The sequence below is a fragment of the Tursiops truncatus genome, chromosome 16, assembly GCF_011762595.2.
Source record: "Tursiops truncatus isolate mTurTru1 chromosome 16, mTurTru1.mat.Y, whole genome shotgun sequence".
Taxonomy (NCBI): Eukaryota; Metazoa; Chordata; class Mammalia; order Artiodactyla; family Delphinidae; genus Tursiops; species Tursiops truncatus.
The window spans coordinates 15,509,152-15,534,334 of record NC_047049.1 but is presented as its reverse complement, the minus strand read 5'-3'; the positions used below and the strand labels follow the sequence as shown (position 1 = coordinate 15,534,334).

The following is a 25,183-nucleotide window of genomic DNA, read 5'->3' as shown; positions in this document are numbered from 1 at the left end:
CTGCCTAGTTGGGCAGCCCTTAGTGAGCAATAACTAGATGCCTTTCCTGTTGACCTGCCTTCTCTACATTCATGTGCATGTGATTATGGGAAAGAAAGTGAAGAATAAAGAATCAAAGGATGGGCTTAGGGATCTGTTTGAGGTGATGGAAATGTTCTAAAATTGGATTGGGATGATGGTTGCACAACTCTGTAAATTTACTAAGGATTCTTAAATCACACAGTTAACCAGGGTGAACTGTAAGGTATGTAAATAAAGATGTTACTAATCAAAGGGGCAGGTGGTTAACATCTGTTCCAAAGGGACTCAGTCTATATCAAGGAGCTGATATTGGAGCTCTCACAGTCCGTAGAAGCTAAGAGGCCTCTTCATCATCATCCTAGATACTGAGAAACGCCCCATCTGGGCAAATGTGCTGGGCATTATACAGAACAATGAAACAGAAAGCACAAATCCTCCAGGAGTTTATACTTAACAGACCACACTCAGGTGGATGTGATAACAGACAGGAAAAAGACACGTGGGCATTTATTTCCCAGGTGAGGGAAAGGAACCAGTAATTAGTAAGTAGGGTGGTGAGGAATTTATGCCCAAAGAGTATGTGAAGGCCATGACAAAAATTCATAATGGGAAAAACAATCATTCGTCAACAAATCTTTATTTAGCAGCTGCTAGATGCCTTGTAAAAAGTATTGTAAAAGAAAATACTTGCTGGAACAATGATAGATCGAATTTAGGCGCATGTGGATGTCTAAAGTTAAGCGATTTAAGAAAATTTCAAAAGAAAGCATCAACGTGCTTTGTACGTGTTGATGACTATTAACTTGTGCATCTGAAATAATCACATATTTAACTACATCAGAGAGTAAGTCGGTGGGGGTGAGCCTGCCTCCTTCATTCAGATAGGAAGTTATGAGCTCGTTCAATGTACTGGGCTTTTACAAAATCTTTTTCTTCATTTATAAAGGAAGAAAATGGAAAAAACATTCTTGAAGCATCGTATGTCAGGCACTGTCCCAGATGACTCATTTATAATCCGATTTAAGCCTTTAAAAGGTAAAGATTATCCATATTTTACAAATGAGGCTGCTGAGGCTTAGAGAGTTTAAGCAACTTGCTACCCATTGCTCAGCTCTAAGTGTAGGTACTATAATCAAATCCTGGTGTGTCTGGCTGTGTCAGTTCTTTCTACTAACCACTCTTGCCTCTCCCACCTTACCTAAGGCCACTTCAAGCTCCAAAATTCCTGATTCTGTCTATGTTTCCAAGATGCCTGCCTGCAGCTTTGAGGTTTGCTGCAGGGCCATGAAAATAGATGGTTTATAAACAGTTATCATTTGCAAGGCCACTCCAAAGTGTCCTTTAGGGAAAGGGATTACTGAAGCAGTTCATTTTCTCTGGGCTGGACGAGTACCAGCCCTGACCGTCACTCCTCCTGGCAAACTCTAGGCAGGTCCATCTGCTGGAATTGGCATTACATCCCTCACAAGGTGGGAAGCCATGAGGTGCAGGAAGCAAGCACGTTCAGGTGGAAAACAAAAGAGGAGGAAGCCTGTTCCTAGTAGGATAGGTAGCAGGGCAGCATTGCTGCCTGAGGCCAAGGGGACCAAATGCGCCCATCTCCCCTGGAGCAGTCATCATCTCCTGGGCCTCGTGGAAAATTTCACATCCTCCCCTAGAGAAAGTTGTGCCCAGAATAGAAGTTGTCCTGGTGACCTGCGGATGGTGCCACGTTTCAACGTCTACCCCCAAGTTGAACACTTGCTACAAGGGGCTAAGTGGACAAAAACATAAGGCCAAACTACAGCCGAGGTAGCTCGGACACCACCTTTTGTCTCAGCTGTCAGGAACCTAGAAGCTAGAGAAGATTTCTTGAGACCAAAGGGCTGCCCTAATGCCCACTGGAGGTACAGCCCAGATTTAAGGAGAAAGGCTGGATCTGGGTGTAGAGAGCCTTTGCCTCTCTCACCATCCACCAGATGGGCAGATCCAAGAGGGTGGCGGGCGTTTTCTAATATGCATGACCTTTCAGATGGAGAAATGGATCCAGGTGAACCCACAAAAGCCAATTAACCTCATAATTAAATTAAAATTATGCTAGTCAGCAATGGAAAATATATTTTTCTTAATTTTTAAAGTTTACAACCTACTTACAAAAATGATTTGAAGTGGAAAACAGCACATTATAAGCACGCAATTAAACCAAACAGTCAAATGAAAACCAAAGAAACAGACAAAGTTGGAAAAAAGTGACCTAAGACGTCAGTCACAAGGGCAAATGGAGACAAATTTCTCACTCTCACCTGCCTGTACCTACCCATTTCTCAAGATCCAAAGCTGACTTCTAAGAATTGACAAGAATCTTTTCAACCCCAGGGCATTTATTGTGTGTGCATCTCACTTGGCCCTCACACAACTGTGCAGCCCCAGTTATCTTTTGTGTACTGAGATACAGTCAAAGATTGAACTCTTTTACTGCTCCACCAAGAAATGGTCACGACAATTACCTTGAACTTCAGTGAAGGTCACCTCTGCAGGGCAGGTGAGGCACCTTGGAATCGATCCCTTAGAAGAAGGGGTATAATTGTCCCTTTTCGGGTTATAGTGGTGAAGGAGACATGAACAGAGCCAGGGATGGGAGCACGTGGGGAGCAGGAGGAAGGGAAAGGATGGACGCTTTGGGTCCATGAGAATGCAGACACATGAGCCTTCTGAGGCTCACATAATGTTGGGTCCTGGAGAGGAGAAAGGACAACTCTGAGGGGTCATCACTTCTGTGCTCAGAACAGTGGCCAGACCAGAGACCTATCCCTTCACTGTACTTGTTGGTCACGTGTCTTCGCAGGCTGCCTCTCGGCTGTTGGGTCCTAGCTACTTCCAAAGTTCAATACCATCACCGAGAATCACCCTCGGACTGAAGATGCTGCAGCAGCTTCGGGTACTCATGAGCTCTGGGCGTCCCTGGGACACTACAGGGGGTGTAATTTTGGACTCGGACACCCTATTACTTTTAGAAATGCACGCCTCATCTATCTGAGAAGAAGTCCTAAATCTCACACCTTCTTCTGTGGCCCCCAGTGCTGGGTCATAAGCACATGCTCAGTACTTCTTGCTAATTTCTCTGGAAGAGTCACATTACCCCACTTGGTTCAGCTGTCACCCCACTGCCACATTGCACCAGCAAGAAGCTAAGCTCTCTGAAGTAGAATAACACTGAAAAACAAAACATCTTTTTAACTTAAAATACAAAGTCTTTTCAGAATGTCATTTCCAGAGAAGAAAGCCCTTCCGTCTGTGCTGGCAGAAATGGGTGCTTTTTAAAAATAAATATCGAATCTTTACTGCCTGTGAACAGTCTTCTGCTACCCTGGCAACACATTTCCTCTTATCATTAATGTAGGACAAAGTGGATAATTTTGGGTGAATCAGATAGATTTTCCTCCAATCATTTATCATGTCAATGTGCTTCTTATGCTCTACTGGGCCAATTCCTGATCTATTCATGATGGAGGGGACAAATATTAGCACTAAGTTATTCTTTGCAAATAAGACGTTGCAACCAACATCACTGAGATATAATCCACATGCCATAAAATTCACCCTTCTAAAAAAAGGGTACCATTCAGTAGTTTTTAGTATATTCACAGACTTGTGCAACCATCACCACTATCTAATTCAAGAACATTTCATCACCCCCAAAAGAAACTCCATACCCGTTAACAGTCATTTCCCTCACCCCCACAGACACTGGAAACCACCAATAGACCTTCTGTCTCTACAGAGTTGCCTATTGTAGGAATCATATAATAGGTGGTCTTTTGTGACTAGCTTCTTTCACTTAGCATAATATATTCAAGGTTCATCCATGCTGTAGCAGGTATCAGGGACTTACTCCTTTTTACTCCTGAATAATATTCCATTGTATGGATAGCGCACATCTTGCTTAACTCATATTTAAGATGAGGCCATTTTTGCAGTTTATCGTTAAGCTGTATTTTAAATGAGGAAAGGTGACCGGTGTCCCTATATTGGAACTGCCTCCCAGGCTCTTCTTGACTCTCCACTGAGCTTTGGGGAGTCCTAGACCAGAGCTCGGTGAAGAAAGCATGCTCCCTCACTTGAGATGGCACCATCCATCCACAGTATTCTCCACGGGCCATGCCAGGTGCCCCTGTAGAGCCTCCAGCTGAGTAAAGGAGACAAGGGAGAATGAGGCATGACGGTGTGGAAATACAACAGACTCTAGGAGCAGGGTCCCTGACCTTCGGTGACATTTTACATGGGTAAAGAGGAAACCAAACAAGCAGCAAATGTTTACTGTCCTGAAAATAGATATAACAGGGCCACTAATGAGGTACTTTCCCCATTTCACCAGGAATGGTAAATTTTGGTCCTTCTGTAAGTTATTTTGGGAGGCAAATCAATTACTTGTTTTCTGCAATGATTATTGCCAGATAGATCACGAAGCAGCATGTGTGTACGTGTGTGTTCCTATCTTCTGAGGACTGAGAGACCTGGCTTCTAATTGGGTTCTGTTACCAATCAGCCCCCAGGTCTCTGGTGCTCATCTGTAGGTGGAGGTCAGTAGTAACTGCTTTCATCACTTTACAGGCCTGTTGTGAGGATCAAATATTTATGAGATCCTTTGTAAATGTTAAATATATCATACAAAAGCAGGCTATTGTGGTGGTTCACTGTCCACTGGGGCAGAGACCATCTCAACCAAGACTTCAAATATTACTTGATTCTTCTCCTTTCCCTCATCCTCAAATATATTTGGGTCCACAATTAAGTGGAAGGAGGCATGAATTCCTGGGAGTGCAGTGAGAATGAGAAGAATGAAATTATTTTTCTGCACGAACACAGCTTATTAGTCTTGCTTGCATTTATATGACATACACAGAACAAGAAAGGGGGGACTTCACCATTCAGTCTGTCTTTGCAAATTACACCTTCAATGGTGACAGAAAGATTATCTGCCATGCAAGTGCCCTGGGACAGCCTATGTTCCCTCTCACTAGGTAACAGTTTAGCCCAGAACAAGATCTACTCATTGCTTGTGGCTGTTACAGCAGAACACGCTTAAAATACCTACAGCAAAAGGAAGGAAGGGGACAAGGGCCTCTAATTTATAACATGAATTAGTTTCACAGGAACATCATGAACATTTGTCCTTGGGCTTTATGGAAAAGGAGTTGTAATCAAAAAGTAAAAACAAAACAAGGTAAAACAAAACAAAGCCATCGGTTTTAATCCCTCGGAGAATCAAGGGAAAGGATTTGCTGACTCATGTTGTGATTCCATTTCCTACACTGCAGGGGTAGAGCAGGAGGGGTCTAAAGCCAGTCTAAGTCCTGTTTTTTCATCCAAGGCTTCCAAGTTAATAGATAAAGACAGGACAGTGTTGCCATAGGTAATGAATGGAATGGCACTAAGGAGGCTGGAGGATTGGCCCTGGGCCACATTTGAGGGTCTCTCTCTTACATCGCGAGGCATTCAAATTATAACAGACCCTGTCATACATTCTTCCCAGGAGAGCACAAGTGGCACAGTAAACACCCCACCACAGAAAGACGTGGGCTACCAGCCCTTCTGGAAAGACAGGAGGATTGATTTCCTGGGTGTGGCGACCTGAGGAAGGCCAGGGAAAGACTAGCAGCCCCGCCCTCCGCTGGGAGGAATGCAGACACACCACGGGCCTTTGTCTCTGGGGCCAGAGCACACAGGAGGCTGGGCACACAGCCGGCCAGGTGCCTGCTGAGGGCGGCACTGTCTGCAGAGCCAGCCAACCCTAAGAGCCCTGGTCTTTTTTGTTTGCTTGTTTCTTCAACTTTTATACTCATGTTATTATTTTTTTTACATCTTTATTGGAGTATAATTACTTTACAAATGGTGTGTTAGTTTCTGCTTTATAACAAAGTGAATCAGTTATACATATACATATGTTCCCACATCTCTTCCCTCTTGCGTCTCCCTCCCTCCCACCCTCCCTATCCCACCCCTCTAGGTGGTCACAAGGCACCGAGCTGATCTCCCTGTGCTATGCGGCTGCTTCCCACTAGCTCTCTATTTTACGTTTGGTAGAGAGCCCTGGTCTTGAAGGAATCCGGGAGTGCTCTGTGAACACTGAGCTCCCTGGGGAAAGGGAGTTGTGCAAGAGAAAAGACTAAGAGAAGTCAAGTCCAGCCTCGGTCTGCAGATGGGACAGACCAGGACAGGGAAGGGGGCCGACATGGGACGGGCCCTTTTCCTTTACCCTCCAGACTTCTGTGTCTAGTTTGACATTGGCTTTTTTTTTTTTTTCTGTACTGCATTCATTTTGCAGCTATTTTATTGTTGCTCTCTTTCTTGGGAAAGTTGGAAGGTAACAACCTGAACCCAGGAAAGGAAGTTTGTTGGAGTCAGAGATCTCCTGGGACCATCCACCAAAGACGGAAGGAAATTCATACCAAAGGGATGTCCCCAGCATGTACTGACATCTGTGACCTAAGTCTGAAGTCTCACGTCATGTCCTGTTACCACTAAGCTGCTAAAGCAGAAGGGAGCAGGGTAGGGGGAGGGAAGGGAAGTAAGTACCAGGAGCAGGAAGGCTGCTTCCGAGAAGAGTTTAGAGGTGGAGATGGAGATAGAAGGCTACTGGCAAACTCCAGTATCTCACACGAATCTGCTTCTGGACTTCTTAGTTAGGAGGGAGGTTGTAAACATCTTCAGAATGCTCCTGAATTTCTAGGTTAATTAGCATAAGCTCTAAAATATGTGCCACTTATAGCAAGATCTCTCAAAAACAAAACTGGGGCTTCCCTGATGGCACAGTGGTTGAGAGTCTGCCTGCCGCTGCAGGGGACACGGGTTCGTGCCCTGGTCTGGGAAGATCCCACATGCCGTGGAGCGGCTGGGCCCGTGAGCCATGGCTGCTGGGCCTGCGCGTCCGGAGCCTGTGCTCCGCAACGGGAGAGGCCACAGCAGTGAGAGGCCCGCGTACCGCAAAAAAAAACCCCAAAAAACTGAAAGCAAGCTAATGACAAATAAAACTACAATCCGAGTGTAGGCCATATGCTGAGTGTTATAGGCCAGTTTCCAGAAAATCTCTCCAGAAAAAAAAGAACTGCTGGCTCTGACCCCTTAGGTCTAAGACATGAGAATTACAGAACTCAGATCCTTAGAACCAAAGTAACTTTAGGAGTCAAGAGGTCCACGTCTTGGATTTACATATATATTTTTAATGCTTGTATTTAAAGAAAAAAACTGAGGCTCAAAGAAATTGAGTGAGTTGCCCAAGGTCACAAGCTGTGAGTTCCAGATCCAAGAGTAAATCCCCGATTTCCCATCCCCTGGAGCCCTTTTCATTAAAACACATGAAGCTCTCCTCCCCACTCCCTCAAGCCAATGTAATGGGTAGAGTTTATGATATTAAGGAATAACGGAGAGAGAAGTTTAGAACAGGGTAGAGTTTCAGAGGTTACATGCCACTCCTTTTTACCTGTGAAATGAAGATAGTCTCAAAGAGGCTAAATGATCTGTTCAAAATTACTCAGGAATCGGTGACGTAGCTGAGCCTGGAGCTTCTTGACCATTGTCCGGGACCCTTCTCCTTCTCAAAGCTCCGTCCAGTGTCTGGTGGTATCTCAGGTAAAACCACACCCAGAGAAGTGGCCTTAGGACACCTCCGATGCTCAGCAAGGGTTCAATTAAAACCACACCAGAGCTCCGGCCTTCACCAGGATGACACTTGCATAATTTCCCAGGTTTACTGGACTGGTGGCCCCCCCAAAGATATATCCACATCAAATCTCTGGAACCTGTGAATGTTTGGAAAAAGGGTCTTTACAGATGTAATTAAGCTAAGGATCTTGAGAGGAGGGAATCATCCTGAATGATCCAGGGGGACCTCAAATCCAATGACAAGTGACCTTCTAAAAGAAAGGCAGAGGGAGGTTTGACACAGAGAGGAGAGGACACAGAGGGGAAGGCTCTGTGGAGATGGAGACAGGGATGAGGGTTATGTAGCCACAGCCACTAGGAGCTGGAAGAGGCAGGGAAGGATCCTCCCCTAGCCTTTGGAGGGAGCACAGCCCCTGCCAGCACCTCAGTTTGGGACTTCTGGCCTCCAGAACTGTGAGACAATAAGTTTCTGCGGTTTTAAGCCACCACTGTTACAGAAGACACAGGGAACTAATAATACATTTATAATCTCTATGGATAAAATCAATCAGAAACATAACCAAAAAAAAATCAAAGATCACAGAATGGATAGGCAAACTGTGGTACATCCGTACAATGGAATATTATTCAGCCTGAAAAAGGAAAGAAATACTGTCACATGCTGCAACACGGATGAACCTCGAGGACATTATACTAAGTGAAATAAGCCCATCGGTGGAAAACACAAATACTGTATGATTCCACCGATATGAGATACTCAGAGTAGTCAAATTCATAGAGACAGAAAGTAGAGTGGTCACCACCAAGGACTGTGGGGAGAGGGGAACGGGGAGTCACTGTTTAATAAGAACAGATTTCAAAGTCATAAAGCGTTATGGAGATGGATGGTGGTGACTGTTGCACAACGTTAGGAATCTATGTAATACTCTGAACTATACACTTAAAAATGGTTAAGGTGGTACATTTTATGTTATGTGGATTTTACCATAATTTTAAAAACAGAAAAAAAAAAAAACCAAACCCCCCAAAGCAAGGATTACAGTATTTACAACAAGTCCAGAATCATCATGCTTTACCTACAGTGGGTCAGAGAATAAAAGGCAGAGGGAGGAGGGCAGAGTTTTGTGCTGGGAAACCAGCCAGGTTGACTCACGAGCTGTCACATGTCAGCTGCTCACTGTACAGGACATTTTTCTAGATCACACACCCATCTGAGGGGGAGGGCACACCCACTGGGTGGGTCTTGAATCTGCCCGGAACCCCACTGCAACCTGCTCCCAGAAGCCCTACCTCTGCGGGTCTGTGTGGAAAGCGTCCCAGGCTTCGTCCTCGTCAATGGCCCTCATGGAGGCCTGAAGCCAATGGGGTGAGGGGCCCTCGCAGCCCCTGCAAACACTGGAATACTCGGGTCTCCAGGGAGAAACCAGAGTAAGCAGATGTGTCTTCAAAACAGCATGCTCTTGCATCTAGTTCTACTGTAGAGATTCCTTCCTACAGCTGTTGAACTAAATCTGAAGATGATCAACACCCTCACCAGCCCTTCTGCCTCCCCAACTCTTTTGGGGGATCACAGTCCCACATCTGGCCTGAGGAGACAGCTGCTTCCATCCACGCTGTCTACAAATGTGGTGCTCAAGTTGGGGGCTGCGTTCACTGTCTTCCCGCCTCTCCTGCTATAGCTAAACATCTTGGAAATAAGTTCTGGTGTTTTAGTTATTTGTTTATTATTGAATTAGAATCGACATACAATATTCTATTAGTTTTAGTACAACATAGTGATTTGGTATTTTTACACATGGTTCGTCACAGTAAGTCTACATTCCATCTTGTTTTAAGATGAAATTTCCTAATTGTTCCCAACTCTATGGGTTTATTTCAGACCTGTGCAGCAGATCAAACTTGGGAAGCCAAGGAAATGCTGTAAGGCCCCACTCAGGGCTCCTCGCTCTGTGGAGGGACGGGGGGCACATTCAGAGGACAGGCGAGGACTACTGTACTTTGTGTCTTGGGATGAGATGGCTGGACTTTAAGCCACCCCCTGGATGGGTCACACGCATCTTCTCCAATAGCTTTCCTAGGGATGTGCATCACCCTGGGCCCCAAACCCAGCCTTGAAGTATCCTTGGGCTGCCAATAAAAGCCTTATTGGAAAGGCCATGAAAACTCCTCCTTGCCCCCCAGCTGTGTGTGTGTGGTGGTGGGCATCTACTTCTCAGGTGTCACTCCAGCTAGTGCCACCACTGTTTGGTGTCCAAAGCTCTCCAAACTGGCCTCCCTGTCTCCACCATTTCTTTTTTTTTTTTTTTGCAGTACGCAGGCCTCTCACTGCTGTGGCCTCTCCCGTTGTGGAGCACAGGCTCCCGACGCACAGGCTCAGCAGCCATGGCTCACGGGCACAGCCGCTCCGCGGCATGTGGGATCTTCCCGGACCGGGGCACGAAACGGTGTCCCCTGCATCGGCAGGCGGACTCCCAACCACTGCGCCACCAGGGAAGCCCTCCACCGTTTCTTTTTAAAATTGAGGTGAAATTCACGTAACATAAAATTAACCATTTTAAAGGGAACAATTCCGTGACGTTTAGGACGTTCACAAGGTTGTGCAACCACCATCTCTATCTAGTCCCAAAACAATTTCATCGCCCCAAGGGGGTACCAATAAGCAGACACTCCCTGTCCCCCGTCCCTACCCCCAACTCCGGGCAACCACCAATCTGCTTCCTCTCCCTATGGATCGATCTCCTCTGGATATTTCATCTAAATGGAAGCATACAGTGTGTGTGGTCGTTCATGACCGGCTTCTACCGCTTGGCATAATGTTTTCAAGGTTCATGCACGTTGTAGCCTGTGTCAGAACTCCTTCCTTTTAAAGGCTGAATGATATCCCATTGTCTATATATACTACATTGTGTTTATCCATCCATTCATGGACTCGTGGGCTGTTTTCCCTTCTGCCTGGTGGGAGCAGAGCTGCCGTGAACATGGGGGCACACGCATGCATTTGAGGACACCCACCTATTCTTCACACAACAGTCTGATCCAGCCACATGACACTCTAGCCACAATCACTTCAACGCTTCGCACCACTCTTAGGATAAAGCCAAACTCCTGAATGTGACTTTCGAGGTCCTCATGCTCGGGCCCCTCCCATTCCTCCAGCATCATCTCTCTCAGCTGTGCTCCTGCCCAAATGACTTTGTTTCTTCGGTATGCTGTGCTTGTGCTTGCCTCTGAGCCTCTGCCATTGCTGTTCCTTCTTCCTGAAACACCCTTCCCCTGAGTCAGAGGCAACCACTGTTCCTTCTTCCTGAAACACCCTTCCCCTGAGTCAGAGGCAACTGCATAGACAACACGCACTTCCTTATCTCCCAAATCCAATTAGCTGGACTAGATCTCAGCACAGAGCCAACGTCAGCCCACCTCTGCACTTCACGGACAGGAAGGCATTGCAGAGCTTGCTGTGGGATTAGGAAGGCCACCCCGAACTTGGTGAAATCCCACAGAAGCTGCCCAGTGACACCTTGGGGGACTCTCCGATTCAGTCCTGGGTCCCTGAAACATAGCCTGTTGGGAAGTTTGAATGAGGTGAAGTGGATTCAGTGCCCTGGTGTCTGCTGAAGCCATGTGACAAGTTGTTCAGCTACCTTCCAAGGACTCCACCAGGCATCCTGACTCAGTGCTCAGTGCACATTCTCCGCCCTGAGACGCGGGATGGGTGTGAGGCAATCTCTGCTTTTTCCATGGGAGTGTGTTAACACCCCACAGGCCTGTGAGAAGCCAGGCAGTGACTCTCTGACCTCTGACCTCATGTCCACAGGTGGCCCCGGCCCAGGAGGAGCTCGGCTCAGCCCAGAGGCAGAAGCTGGTGGGGCCGCTGCTGAGAAAGCAGGAACCAAGCTCCCTGGTGCGAGGCAGTGCAGTCACACCTGAACTTGACAGGCTTCGGCTCAGCCTGGACCACAGGGCGTTCTGGGTCACACAGGATGTGGTTTTCTAAGGGTGGGGAAGTCTACGCCCTCACCTCTAATGACTCTTTCTTCTCTTAGCTTCAATTTGGAGCCTCTGCTCCGTGAGTCTGTACACTCCCACGTATACACACAAGAGCGCACACGTGTACACGCACACACGGACATGCGGGCACACATACGCACAGGTGTACCACCCACACACACGGCTCTAGCACGCTCTTCATTTCCTCTTTTCTAACTTCTAAACAAAAGAACAGTTTAATATAACCTTTCCTACTACATAATTCCTAACAGACTCTTTTTCATTCTTTTGCTCCCTCAAATTCCCCATCCTTCCAATTTCCACACGAGCACTCAGTAGGCACTGCCTGAGAAGACAGTACCACACAGTAGTTCTCTAAGCGACTCGTCATCTACAACTACTCTTTCCTCCACATGTGAGAAAAAGATGGAAAAAAATGGAAAAAGAGGCCCCCGTGTATTTTCCAGGGCCTCGCGGAAGATGACGGTAGCTTCGAGGGAAGCCCATCTGTCACTTACCTCCAGGACCTTGCCAGTGATAAACTGGTGGCAGGCTTCACATTTCACCCCGAAGAGACCCTGGTAGTCCTTTTCGCAATACGGAGCGCCATCCCTGCAGGACAGAGAGCGTCAGCTCCCGAGAAGGCCGAGGGCAGGAAAGACACCCAGACCCCATTTCTCTCCGCCCTCCTGCACAGAACGGTAGCAGAAGCTGTTTCTCTCCCACCCAGCACTCACATGTCTGGAGACCTGGTCAGACAGGGTCAAAGCCCACAAAACCAAACGATCCAGAGAGAACGCTGAGGTTCTCCAAGCCGCGTGGAAGTAACAGCCAAATGGTTACGGCTGCTGATTCCTGGACTGCCTCAGACCTAACTAGCGAAAACCTGGAGTCGCTCTCTCTCGCAGCACCAGGCCAGATGGGCTTCAGCTGTGGTCCCAGGGTCCCTCTTCCTCAACCCCCACCAGCTCACTGACTCATATGCGTCCCAACAGCATGGAGACGCCATCCCCTTAGCCCTCAGGGGCCCTAGGGGTCCAGGGCCTCTCACTCAGCCTCCTGCAACCTCCTTCATTTCCCTCGGGACACAGTGAAGAATACCATGTTCTATGTGCCATCACATGGAAGAGTTAAAACGTGCCACTTCAGACAGCCCAGTTACCTAGCGCCGCACAGCCGTCAGTGTCAAAGGCCGAGCATTTCTCTCTTCTTACTTGGGCTGTGCATCAGAATCACCTGTGCAGTTTCTCCCTTTCTAATACTGGTGTTTGCTTCACCCCAGACCTGCAGAATTGGATTTCTAGGGGGTGGGGCCTAAGCTACTTCTTTTGTTTGTTTCACTATATTCAGGAGTTAAATTCATTAAAATTGTTCTGAATAGGTGCTGGTTGGAGACCATTTTTTAAAGTGGATGGGGGAAAATTTTCCCTCACTGCCAGTGGACCCTCCCCCCGCTCCATGCTCATTCTTCCCTCCTTAATTTTTTTTTTTTTTTGGCCTGGTTGCACGGCATGTGGAATCTTAATTCCCTGACCAGGGATCAAACCCCGCGCCCACTGCAGTAGAAGTGTGGAGTCTTAACCACTGGACCACCGAGGAAGTCCCTCCTCCTTAATTTGAAAGGTAACCACTGTAACTAGTTTTTGCAGGTTACATTAAACAAAAACAAAAACTTCACCTGCTCTATTATCTATACCAGCATCTGACTCTAATGAACCTATTCCCTGGTGGTCCTAATGGGCTCTGTGCCTAGACCCTGAGTGTTTTTTTTTGGGGGGGGGGTGTCTACAAATATGTCTGAGACCTGGAAGGAGGGTAAAGGTTTACTAGTTCCAAATAGGAAAAAAAATTAGCGAAATTAACTAAATGCTTAATTGGTTACAACATACAGCCTATCCTTATGTCAGCTTCATTAATTGTTACATTAGGCAATGATGAATATTTCATTAAACTTATAGTAGGCAACAACAGAAGAATAAAATTCTCTTCAAAAGTTTTATGGCAAAAAGTTCATATTGATTTTGGGATGTGAATGTCTTTCATTATGTCTGATGGGATGGGGTGGAGTCCCGGAGAGCAGGGCCTACAGAGGGGCCCAACACGGCCCCATCCCCGCTGAAATGATCCACGCCCCAGGCCCCAGTCTTACTTGCTGATGTACTCCCCGGTGAGGACTTTGCCGCAGGACTTGCACTTAAAGCAACCCAAGTGCCACTGCTTTTCCAGGGCCAGGAGCGCCTGCCCGTTCTTGATATCTCGTCCACAGCCAGCACAATCTGGAAAAAAAGCAGCCACCAGTGGTTACTCCACGTTTGTTTTGCTAAATCCAAGCACGCAGGCCTGCTCTGAACCCCAGTGTGTACCCATCACACACTCAATAAATATTTACTCAAGCACAATTTCATTCCGCGTTCTCTCCCTGCACGAAACCTGCCCCGGCGGACTCGCAGGCCCCATCCTCACACAGGATGGGAACGTCATAAACCTCCGTGGGTCCAAGGGCATGGATGTCCTTCATCAGTTTATTTCCTTGGGGGTGATGTAACTACCCTCTGAGCTCCAGCTGGCCCAGAGAATATTTAATTATAGTGTCTTGGCTGTGATTTTAAGAAAGCTCTCATCGGCCTTTATTAATTGAGGGCACATGTGAGTAGCTGAGCATACCATGCTGGATGCCTCTCTAACACTAGGTATGGGACTCTTGGAAGGCTGCCCGTTAAGTCTCATTTTTGTAAACAGGACTCTACTTCCTTATCAGCCTAAACCAGACTCTCAAACATTTGTGATCATCAATTCAATGGCTTTTAATTCCTTAGCCTTCAATTCTCCCTGACAGGCTCCTGTGAAGCAGATAGAGGAGAAAGTGTTTCTCCATGGTAGCGAGTGTGGACCCTGCAATGAGACGACCCGGTTCTGAACCCCAGCTCATGTTGGCTAGTCACGTGACCCAGGTTGGTTCTCGCCTTTTCTAAGTCTTGGTTTCCTCATATGAAAGCCAGGATGCTATTAGTGCCTGTCTCAAGTTCTCTGATGAGGAATCAATGAAATAAAGGACTTAGAGCTCTATAAACATTTGCTATTGTTACAATTGCCCTTATTCTGATTATTAAAAACATAGTCGTTAGGGAAATGGAATATTTAAGAGAACCCAGAAGAATGTACAGGCGTACCCCATTTTATCGTGTTTCACTTTATTGTGCTTCAAATATAATGCGAATTGAAGGTTTGTGGCAACCTTACCTCAATCAAGTCTACTGGCGCCATCTTTTCAAAAACATTTGCTCACTTTGTGTCTCTGTGTCATTTTCGTAATTCTCCCAATTTCCCAAATTTTTTCATTATTATTGTGTTTGTTATGGTGATCTGTGATCAATGATCTTTGATATTCCTGCTAAGTCTCGCTGAAGGCTCAGATGATGGTTAGCATTTTTCAGCAATAAGGTACTTTCTAATTCAGGTATGTACATTGCTTTTTTACACATCATGTTTTGCACACTTAACAGACTACAGAATGATGTAAATATAACTTCCATATGCACTGGGGAACCAAAAAAAATTCATGTGACTCATTTTATTGCTGTATTTGCTTTATTGTGGTGGTCTAGAACTGATCCCGCCGCATAGGCAGTATCTCCGAGGTCTGCCTGTAAATTGGTACAACCTTTCTGTAAAGCAATTTCTGTAAAATCAACGTACCTGAGAAAGTGAAAGAAAGCACTGTTGGCACATTGCTCATGATGTCCCCAACTGATCATAAAAAACACTCACGGAATAAAGAAATGTGCAGACAAGGCCTCTCGGTACACAAAATGATTACACACGCCCCTTTTGTGACCACATCTGTGACTGCTGCTCCTGTACTAAGAATGACATTTCTAGCCTAACTTGAATTCTCTCTCCTAGAAAAACTTCCCTAACAGTACCCAGCACAAGCCCAAATCCTATAAAAAGTTCCTCTAAATGTCATCCAGACATAACTCACAATTTTTCTCCTTTTCTCCCTTGCTGTGGTTCGTTAAGTACACTTGACTTTTTTTTTTATTGACTACAGGTGTGCTTCTGGTGACCTCTGGTCAGTGGGTATTTACATAACCTTTATATGCAGCAATTTCATGTCTAAGATTTTATTCTACAAATAAACTTGCAAAAGAATGTGCCTGTGAGTGTATGTCTATCCCCTGAAGAATATATATTCATCCTCTACCGCATTTTTGTAACAATAAAACTGAAAATAGCCTATGTGGACATTAATGAGAAACTGGTTACATTGATTACGGTATGGTCAATATGGAATAGTACATACCGTTGAAACGAAGGAGGTAGATTTGTGTGCTGACATGGAGAGATGTCCAAAGTAGATGGAGTTAAAAAAAAAAAGAAGCTGTAAAACACTATGCATAACAGAAACTCTTTTTTTTTTTTTTTTTTTGCGGTACGCGGGCCTCTCACTGTTGTGGCCTCTCCCGTTGCGGAGCGCAGGCTCAGCGGTCATGGCTCATGGGCCCAGCCGCTCCGCGGCACGTGGGATCTTCCCGGACCAGGGCACGAACCCGTGTCCCCTGCATCGGCAGGCGGACTCTCAACCACTGCGCCACCAGGGAAGCCCCATAAGCTGATATTTTTTTATCAGGAGAATGTAAAAAATTGCTGAGCAAAATATTTATAAAGTTAAAAGTATATCTGCAATACAAGTTATGAATATTGCAGATTAGAATTTCTTTAAGTATAGCCCATTATAAGCTGAGTGTGTATTATACGGTCCCAAAGCGTTACATAGTTTTTTAAGAGCTCGGGTTTATACGATTCCCAGCAATTCACCAAAAGTCTTTCAAAGGGGACCACTCATCTGGTAGTTTACTATAAAGATAAAAATGGAAGGCCATGATATTTGCTCATAAATACAATTTTTAAAGGTCAGGAGCACAGTATGGATTTAAGATGAATTGGCAGGTTTTAATCCAAGCGAACTGAATATTTTCTTCATTCTTCTGATTAGATTATGCCCACTAGGTGGCAATAAGGATTTAAAATAATACGGAAGATGCTGGTTGATAGAATTTTTAAAGCAGAAAATAAACCTTAGAGATGGGTTTTCAATTCTACAACTGAAGACAGTCAGGCTCAAGAAGGTCAGTGGAGCTGTTTGGTATCTCCCCTGCACTGGGGTTGAGGGAGATCAAAGGTGCGGGGACAGCGAGAGGGCTGGCTTTAGGATTAGGAAGACTTGGGCACTAACTCGGAAAAGTTATTCTCTCTGACCCCTCATTTCTTCATCTGGGAAATGCTGACCCACTTCTCAGGTTGCTGCGAGGAAGAAGAGAAACTCTGTGTCGTGAAGTGCTTCGTATAACACTTAGAATGCTTGGTATCTGTTGGGTGCTCCACATGGGGAGCGCCAAGGAAAGGGCGCTCCCCTTTCCTTGGTAGGGGCCGATGGGACTAGAAACCAGGTTTCTTGATTCTGTCTTGCTGTTTTTATAAGCACATTCATGCCCAGATACCTCAGAGCTCTGACAGCAGCTGAGACAATTTGAGTGCAATAATGACCTCTCTGATCATTCGGCACTGAGGGCTTTGGTGAACCAGGCATTGTGTGAGCGTTTTATAGACATGGCATATACTCTTCAGTAGTTGTTTTTCACAATCTTTATTATCCCTCACAGTCATGGAGTCAAAGTGCCTTGCAGTCTGGAAGCCTCTGACCTCACAGGGGGTGTCCTGAACCTCTCAGATCCTCCATGCCCTGTACTGTTCCACGGACGGCACACATTCTACAACTGATCTTGGTTATGTTTCATGAAGAAGCATTCACTGAGTGTGACCACCTAGAGCCAGCCAGCTGGTGAAACTGGGCTGGAAGTAGAGGCTGGGGATGAGGCTCCTTCATCCCAAACCTTAAGACATAAATCAAGCAAATCTGCAAAGATGGCCTCCTGGAAAGTAGGATACTGGCCCAGCTGATTCAAAGTATTCCAGTGTATTCCACAGAGGTTACCCATTCGTTTCTCTCTGGACAAAACTTTATACTCTCCTTAAGCCTGATGTCATGCTGGGGAAAGTAGAAAAGATGCTGAGATAAAAAGATTTGTGCTGATGGTTTGTGTCTCCTATGCTCATTCCAACTAAGCTCTTTTATAAAGAACAAAATGTCCTCGTCTCTATCTTCATGTTTTTCAGCTGTTGAGAAAATTGTTTCCACATCACTGAAGCAGCTGCTGGTAAATATAGAAAGCTGGTGATTGGCACTGGAATTACTGCCAAAGTCAGAAATAGGTGAATATGGAGCAGCACCAAGGAAATCAAACCCTCTAGCAACTCGCTGGTCTTCTTTCGGGGATACACAACGACCAAATGTGAAAACAAAAGCAAACTACAACAGCCTTAAACACTCTGCCCCCAAGCCTTTCATTCTTGGCACCAGGAGCCAAGAGAAAAGCAGGGATTTGGCTACTTATGTCCAAGTTAAACTAATATCCATGTACACACCTGGTTCCATGTTTATATCATTTTGTTCAAAGTTAATGAATATCCTTGAGAATAGGGATCCTGTCTGTCTCCTTTAACCTCTCTCTTTTTGTTTTCTTTTTTGGCATAGGGCCATGGACACCTGGGCTTCTAAAGTACTTAAGTTGAAGAAGGTGACAAATGGCTCTCTGAAAGGAAACCTGTGTTCTCATGATGCTAAGAAAGATGTCATCACTTGGGCTGCCTTTAAGGTCCTGTCAGCCTGGAGCCTGGATACCTATGTTCTTTTTTTTTTTTTTTTTTGCGGTACGCGGGCCTCTAGCTGTTGTGGCCTCTCCCGTTGCGGAGCACAGGCTCCGGACGCGCAGGCTCAGCGGCCATGGCTCACGGGCCCAGCCGCTCCGCGACATGTGGGATCTTCCCGGACTGGGGCACGAACCCGCGTCCCCTGCATTGGCAGGCAGACTCCCAACCACTGCGCCACCAGGGAAGCCCCCTATGTTCCTTTTAAGAACGATTTCTGCCTTCCTAGAATTTCCCATTTGGTAAGGGTAAGAGCCAAAAAGATGTCTTACTCTGTGAAGATGATTTTCTGGAACAGAAGGCTGTGGAACGGAGCTACAGAAGAGGGAACTTCGTGGTAACTGAATTCCCAATCACCCCTGCCTTCTCAGGCTTCTGTCATGCCTAGAACCATCAGTGGAGGTGGAAGCTGCCATTCACAGTAGCCACCCATCTGCGACCAAAGCTTCTAGAATATGGAATGGGACTTTTCCTAGTGTCCTGAAATTTTGGGTTATGTATCATCTTAGAGCTGAGAACAATGATGATAAATTTTCCATCTTCCAGAGAAGGTTGCTAGGAATATCCTTGCCGGATTTACCAAAAGATAGTAGAATCTACCTGATGACTCTCAACGCTTACTGCCTCCCTACCTCTGAAATCAGAAATTCACAGAGGCATAGAGGAGAGTGGGCAGGGAGCTGTCCACACAGCAGGAATGGGGTGTTCCCTCCCCTCTGCTGTGAGAGGGATTAGAGGACCCTGGGAGAGCGGGGGGACCAGCCCCCCACTCCCCACCTACATGTTTACTGACTGGGGACGCTCAGGCCCTGGTGCTCCTGTGGATCCATGAGAAGCTTGATGTTAAGAGTTCTTGGGACAAACTGACCGGACTGTCCTGGAGCTTGGTAGTGTTCATGAACAAAAAGTCTGGAGCCTGCTAAGTCTGGAAGATTTGGAAGGCAGCAAGCCGGCTGGAGCCCCTCCTCTTGATGGCAGGCTAAGGAGAAGGCAGAAGTAGGAGAGGTGTGCATGGCCACCATCTGGCTCACCGGGGATGCACTTGTGTCCTGTGGCTGGTACCCACGCCCAAGCATCTTGAATGAACCCACCTGAGAAAGCTGCCTGCCAGGCATTAGTAAGAGCTTATGAGGAGCAGACCTGAGGCTGGGGAGGATGGAGGGGGTTTGTTGAAACAGGTTAGCCAGAAATTGCACACTTTTGTCAAGGAACTCAAAATGGGTCCTATTAAAAATTCTCCCTAGGGCTTCCCTGGTGGCGCAGTGGTTGAGAGTCCGCCTGTCGATGCAGGGGACGCGGGTTCGTGCCCCGGTCCGGGAAGATCCCATGTGCCGTGGAGCGGCTGGGCCCGTGAGCCATGGCCACTGAGCCTGTGCGTCCGGAGCCTGTGCTCCACAACGGGAGAGGCCACAACAGTGAGAGACCCGCGTACCGCAAAAAAAAAAAAAAAAAAAAAAGAATAAAAAAAGAAACTCTAGTCGTCATCAACCGAGATTAGCACGTAAGTTCATGGCTATACATGTGGATGAAAAATAGACACGAAATCATTTCAGATATAGGGTTTTTGTTTTGTTTTGTTTCTGTTTCAAGACACTTCACTTACTATATACTGTTGAGTCTTTCACACTGAACTCATAACCAACAGCACTATAACTCATACCTGAAGGAAGCTTTTGCCGCACACATATTTTCTCCATAAGACACCTCACCGCCTTCTGGGAACGAACAGTAGCGAGCCGGGTGTTTTGTTGTTGTTAATTTAAATCTATTATGGATGCATGTTATATATACCTTTTGCATGTTGAATGTACACATTCTTAGAAAGGAACAATGTGTCTGAGACACCACTCCATGTCAAAAACTGCACATCATTAGTCATCAACTTTGAGTTTTCCTCATTCTAGCCTAGGAGATGTGGCAGAAGGAAAGAAAAAATTTTTAAAAAGCCTACAAGATCTGTCCCAGACACATCTATTTCAGCAGAAAGAAGACACACCAGGCGAACAAAGCAACAAATACTGAAAACAGACATAGGTTGTTATTAATAGAAAGTAGAATAAGATTTTGGAGACCCTATAAAATATTCAAGTGGTGTCCTTTTAATAGACTGTTAACTAGAGGCACTTCATCCCTGGCCAGGTGTCAATACAAGGAGATTTAAGGAAAACAAACAAACAAAACCCCCCAATTTAAGTTCCAGGGTTTGGCTAACTTGAATCCTGAATTTAATGACATCATATCTTGTCATTCAACGTCTCCCACAGGATGTGGATTTCCCATGACCTTGTGTAATAAAATGGTGAATGCAGAATGCCGGAGAACAGCTGTTCTACCCAAAAAGAGAGAAAGTGGAGACAAGAGAAGTGTGACCTGAACATGGGTCAGATTCTGTGAGGTCAACAAGCCGCCTCTGACACAAGCTTTCAACACATCTGATCAGCCCCTGGCACGTGGATTCCTCTGCGTGAATAACTGTGGGAGGCACGTAGTGGCTGCCCACCCTAGACAGGACAGATGTTTTCAGTTTGCTAAGGTTCGCATCCCTCCCTAGGGTCTAAATGTCCACTGCCACCTGTTTTCATGCTTGAACTGAGCATATGCACCTATGTTACCAGCCTGGCCCTTTTTTGTAGGCCCTTGAATCTGTAACCGATCAATTTAAAAAAATCCAGACATTCCCTATGCTATTTTTTTCTTTTTTTTTTTGCGGTATGCGGGCCTCTCACTGCTATGGCCTCTCCTGTTGCGGAGCACAGGCTCTGGACGCGCAGGCTCAGCGGCCATGGCTCACGGGCCCAGCCGCTCCGCGGCACATGGGATCTTCCCGGACCGGGGCACGAACCCGTGTCCCCTGCATCAGCAGGCGGACTCTCAACCACTGCGCCACCAGGGAAGCCCTAGGGAGAATTTTTAATAGGACCCATTTTGAGTTCCTTGACAAAAGTGTGCAATTTCTGGCTAACCTGTTTCAACAAACCCGGGTTTGAAAACCCTTCCTTGACTAAAAAGGCCACATCATTTAGTAGTGATAAGAGCGTCCATCTAGCAAGTGTACACCGTTGAATGTCTGATCTTCAGCTGTGCTGCTCAGTGTTGTCAAGTTCCAACCAGACATCTGAGTTGACAACTACTGACTGGCCACAATCCGTGTCGAGTTACTGACATGAGTCTGCAATTTTCTTTTCTAGCATGTCACGGCAAATTCCATGGGTATGAGGTCACCAAAAGAAAAGACAGATAGAGGGCAAAATGCAAATGTGTTAGGCTAAGCACTTTTCAAGAATTAGTTTTTTAAGTACTTTTTAACTTCTGAAATTCTACGCTGCCATTTGCCAGAAAGCAATACATGGGGTCACGAGACAAATACTAGCTGGGGCTGAGGGGAATTGGAACATTTATATTTATTTATATTCAAATAGGTGCAGTGTATTTGCCATCTTATGGCTGTCAATAATTTATATCTAAATTCACTAAAAATGATGCAGAATTATTTTAAAAGGTTATGGGCTGCCTGAATATGTAATCTTGAACCAGACTTTGCACAATCACCATGGCCTTGCCTAGGTTAGCTGCTCCCTTTGCTATCTTGACGGCCATGATGGAAACATCACAAGCCAGAGCAGCCTCTGACCTGCTATTTTAGGTGAAGGTTCTTGTTGTCTTGGGAAAACAATACTGCACAACAAACAAGTTTTCATGGGCCATAGCAGCAGCAGATTATCAGCCTCACCAGGAAAGCTGTAGGCAGGACCAGGAACAGTCATCTTCGGAGCCCTCTATTATCTAATATTTGGCAGTCAATCCCATCTTTCCTTCTTTTAAAGTGTATATCATATACACTTATAGCTTTGGTCATAATTTTTATAAATACAGACCATTTGCACATCTGAAACTTCCAATTCTAACCCCTGAGCCAGTGCTCACAGAATTCCGATAGGAGTATTACGAATTCTCAAGGTCAAGAAGCCCCCTCCTTTAATTAGCATTGGGTGTGTTTTTACTCATATTCATGATCAGGATCTGAACAGGAAATTTTATTAAAAGGAGCCAGATTGTTTGCCTTTCCTCTCCATTAATTGGTTATGAATCTATTAAGCAGGAGTTGAATGGAAGGAATTCTGACACATGCTGTGACATGGATGAGCCTTGAAAACAAGGTGGAAGAAGTCAGAAACAAAAGGCCACACTTGTATGATGTCATTTATGTGAAATGCCCACAGTAGGTGAATACACAGAAACAGAAAGCAGACTGGTAGCTCCTAGGGGCTGGGAGAAGCGGTGAACTGGGAGTAACTGCTTAATGGGTACAGAGTTTTCTTTTGGGGTGGTGAAAATGTTTTGGAAATAGAAGTGGTGGTTGGACAATGTTGTGATCTACTTAAACATTCACTTTAAAATAGTTAATTTTATGTTATGTGAATTTCAGTTAAAAAAATCTGTACCAAGAAGGTTTGCCCTTATACTGATTTCCTTAATTAAGTTGTAAATTTTAACCTGGTGACGAGTTTCATGATAAATCTTTAACTGGCTATGGTCACCCAGCAAACCGGGTTCTTGCCAAAGAGGAAATCATACTTGAGTTTTACGTCAGTTTCTCAGATCCAGTACTCATTAGCCAATATCAGCTCATTGACTCTATTCCAAAGATAGAAAGAAGAAAAGAAAGGGTAGAATGTCAGTTTCAGTACTTTCCTCATGTGACCAGTCACTTAATACATACACAACTGAAGGTCACAGCAAGGGCAAACTGCAGTGAGACTTCAGTCTGGAATGGGCCTTTTATTTATTTATTTTTTTATAAATTTATTTTTATTTATATTATTTATTTTTGGCTGCACTGGGTCTTCGTTGCTACTCATGGGCTTTCTCTAGTTGCAGCGAGCAGGGGCTACTCTTCTTGCGCTACGTGGGCATCTCATTGTGGTGGCTTCTCTTGTTGCAGAGCATGGGCTCTAGGCGTGTGGGCTTCAGTAGTTGTGGCACATGGGCTCAGTAGCTGTGGCTCACAGGCTGTAGAGCGCAGGCTCAATAGTTGTGGCGTACGGGCTTAGCTGCTCCACAGCATGTGGGATCCTCCTGGACCAGGACTCGAGCCCATGTCCTCTGCATTGGCAGGTGGATTCTTAACCACTGCACCACCAGGGAAGTCCCTTTTTTTAAATTTAACATTATTTTTATTTTTGATGTGCTTTGGTTTTAAATAGGTAATACATACACATAGTTAAACTTTTTTTTTCATGTAGTAAAAATAATTCCTTTCCTTCCCTATCTCCCTGCTACTGCTCCCTTTCTTCTGGAGATAAGCAGTAAGAGTAATTTCTCAGTATCCCTCTGAGGACAGTCTATAGGAATATACAACTATAGATATACACAGCAGTCCTTTGAACAGCTAAGTCTTTACTGCTGCTGAAAAATTAAACTGGGGAATAACCACGCTTCCAATCATTAAAATTCTAGTTTTACTGATAAGTTGTCAGAAGGTGCGGGTCTTATTACATAAAAGACGTATCTAGTGAAATGAAAACAGCAAATAACAAAATACCATTAACTTGCCAACCACTGAAACATTTTTTTGTACCCATTTTCCCTTTTTGCTCCTTAGTTGGACCCATTCCCTATAAGGCGGGAACTTTTCTTCCTTTCTTGCAACCGAGATAATCCAGGTTCTGGTTAAGTGAAAAGATATGTCACTCTGGGATCTTTAATGTCTGACTCATAATTGTAACAGGTTTCAGTCTGAAAAATCTAAATTCCTTTTTGCGACATACCTTGTCCTCCTGCAATGAATCTTTGGCTACTATGTCGATTCCAAACTCTCTCAACACTCTAATCTGTACCCAGTAGAGCAATATTGGAACTGCCATGTCAGGTTAGACCCTGTCCTTCCAGGCCAGGGGCTGGCACCCTAAGTGCCCAGACAGGTGAGGCCTCTCTAACCTCACACTCAAAGTTGGGAAATACATTCCCTGACACTTCTACTGAAAAAAAAAAACCCAAAATCAAAAAAACCTTGTGATGCTGTCATCAGCCGAATTCTCTAAAGCAATAGCTCCTTCCCCTTTTATTAAATAAGAGGAAAGACTTGTAAATAAGATGAGAAAATGAACATTTAAACATGCCGATACACCTTGCCCTCATGCACCCAAGCTGTACTATGTAATTTTACAAAACCACAAAAGCCATTGTCACCATCGTCATTCAAGTAGTATTCAGAACTCAACATTCCAGACCTGGGAGCTGAGATTTATTACCTGAAAGGCTCTCCTGGGATGGCATCAATTTACCCACTAAATGAACATTCATGTACTTGCTGTGTGCACAGTGCTATTCTTAGGGAAAAAATAAATAAAAGAGCTTGTCATTAGGTAGCTCATAGTCTGGTTGGAGAGAAAAAGATGCAAAGAGCTAGGGGAGCTATGTGGTAATAACTGTCACAATAGAAATGCAAAGCACAGCTTTGGCCGGGACACCTGTGAGCTGGCCCTGTAGCCAGGGAGCCTAAGCAAATTCAAAGCTTTCAATCTTTTGTGTGACACTCAAAAGAACAAATGATGTTTGATGAGAAGACACATGACCAAAATGCTATGGGAAGAATTTATGCGAAGTTGTACATGTGTCTATAGCACTTAGAGCAAAATCCAGAAGCATACCCACCAACATGTTAACAGAGGTAATCTCATTGTGATGGGATTTCGGGTGATTTTCATCTCCTTCTTTGTACTTTCCTGTAAAATTTGTATTGTTTTACAATGAACATTTAAACCCA

General features: G+C 45.3%; 1 protein-coding gene across 3 annotated transcripts in view; it reads right to left on the bottom strand.

Moving 5' to 3' along the window:
* ABLIM1 (actin binding LIM protein 1) overlaps nt 1-25,183 on the bottom strand; it is a 317,822-nt gene that overhangs the window by 87,182 nt on the left and 205,457 nt on the right. For all 3 annotated transcript variants that reach the window (XM_033841728.2, XM_033841732.2, XM_073793954.1), the window contains exons 5-6: nt 13,799-13,925; nt 12,168-12,261 (exon numbers count right to left, since the gene is read on the bottom strand). In XM_033841728.2, coding sequence (XP_033697619.2) covers nt 12,168-12,261; nt 13,799-13,925 — 221 coding nt within the window. The remainder of the gene's footprint in view (nt 1-12,167; nt 12,262-13,798; nt 13,926-25,183) is intronic.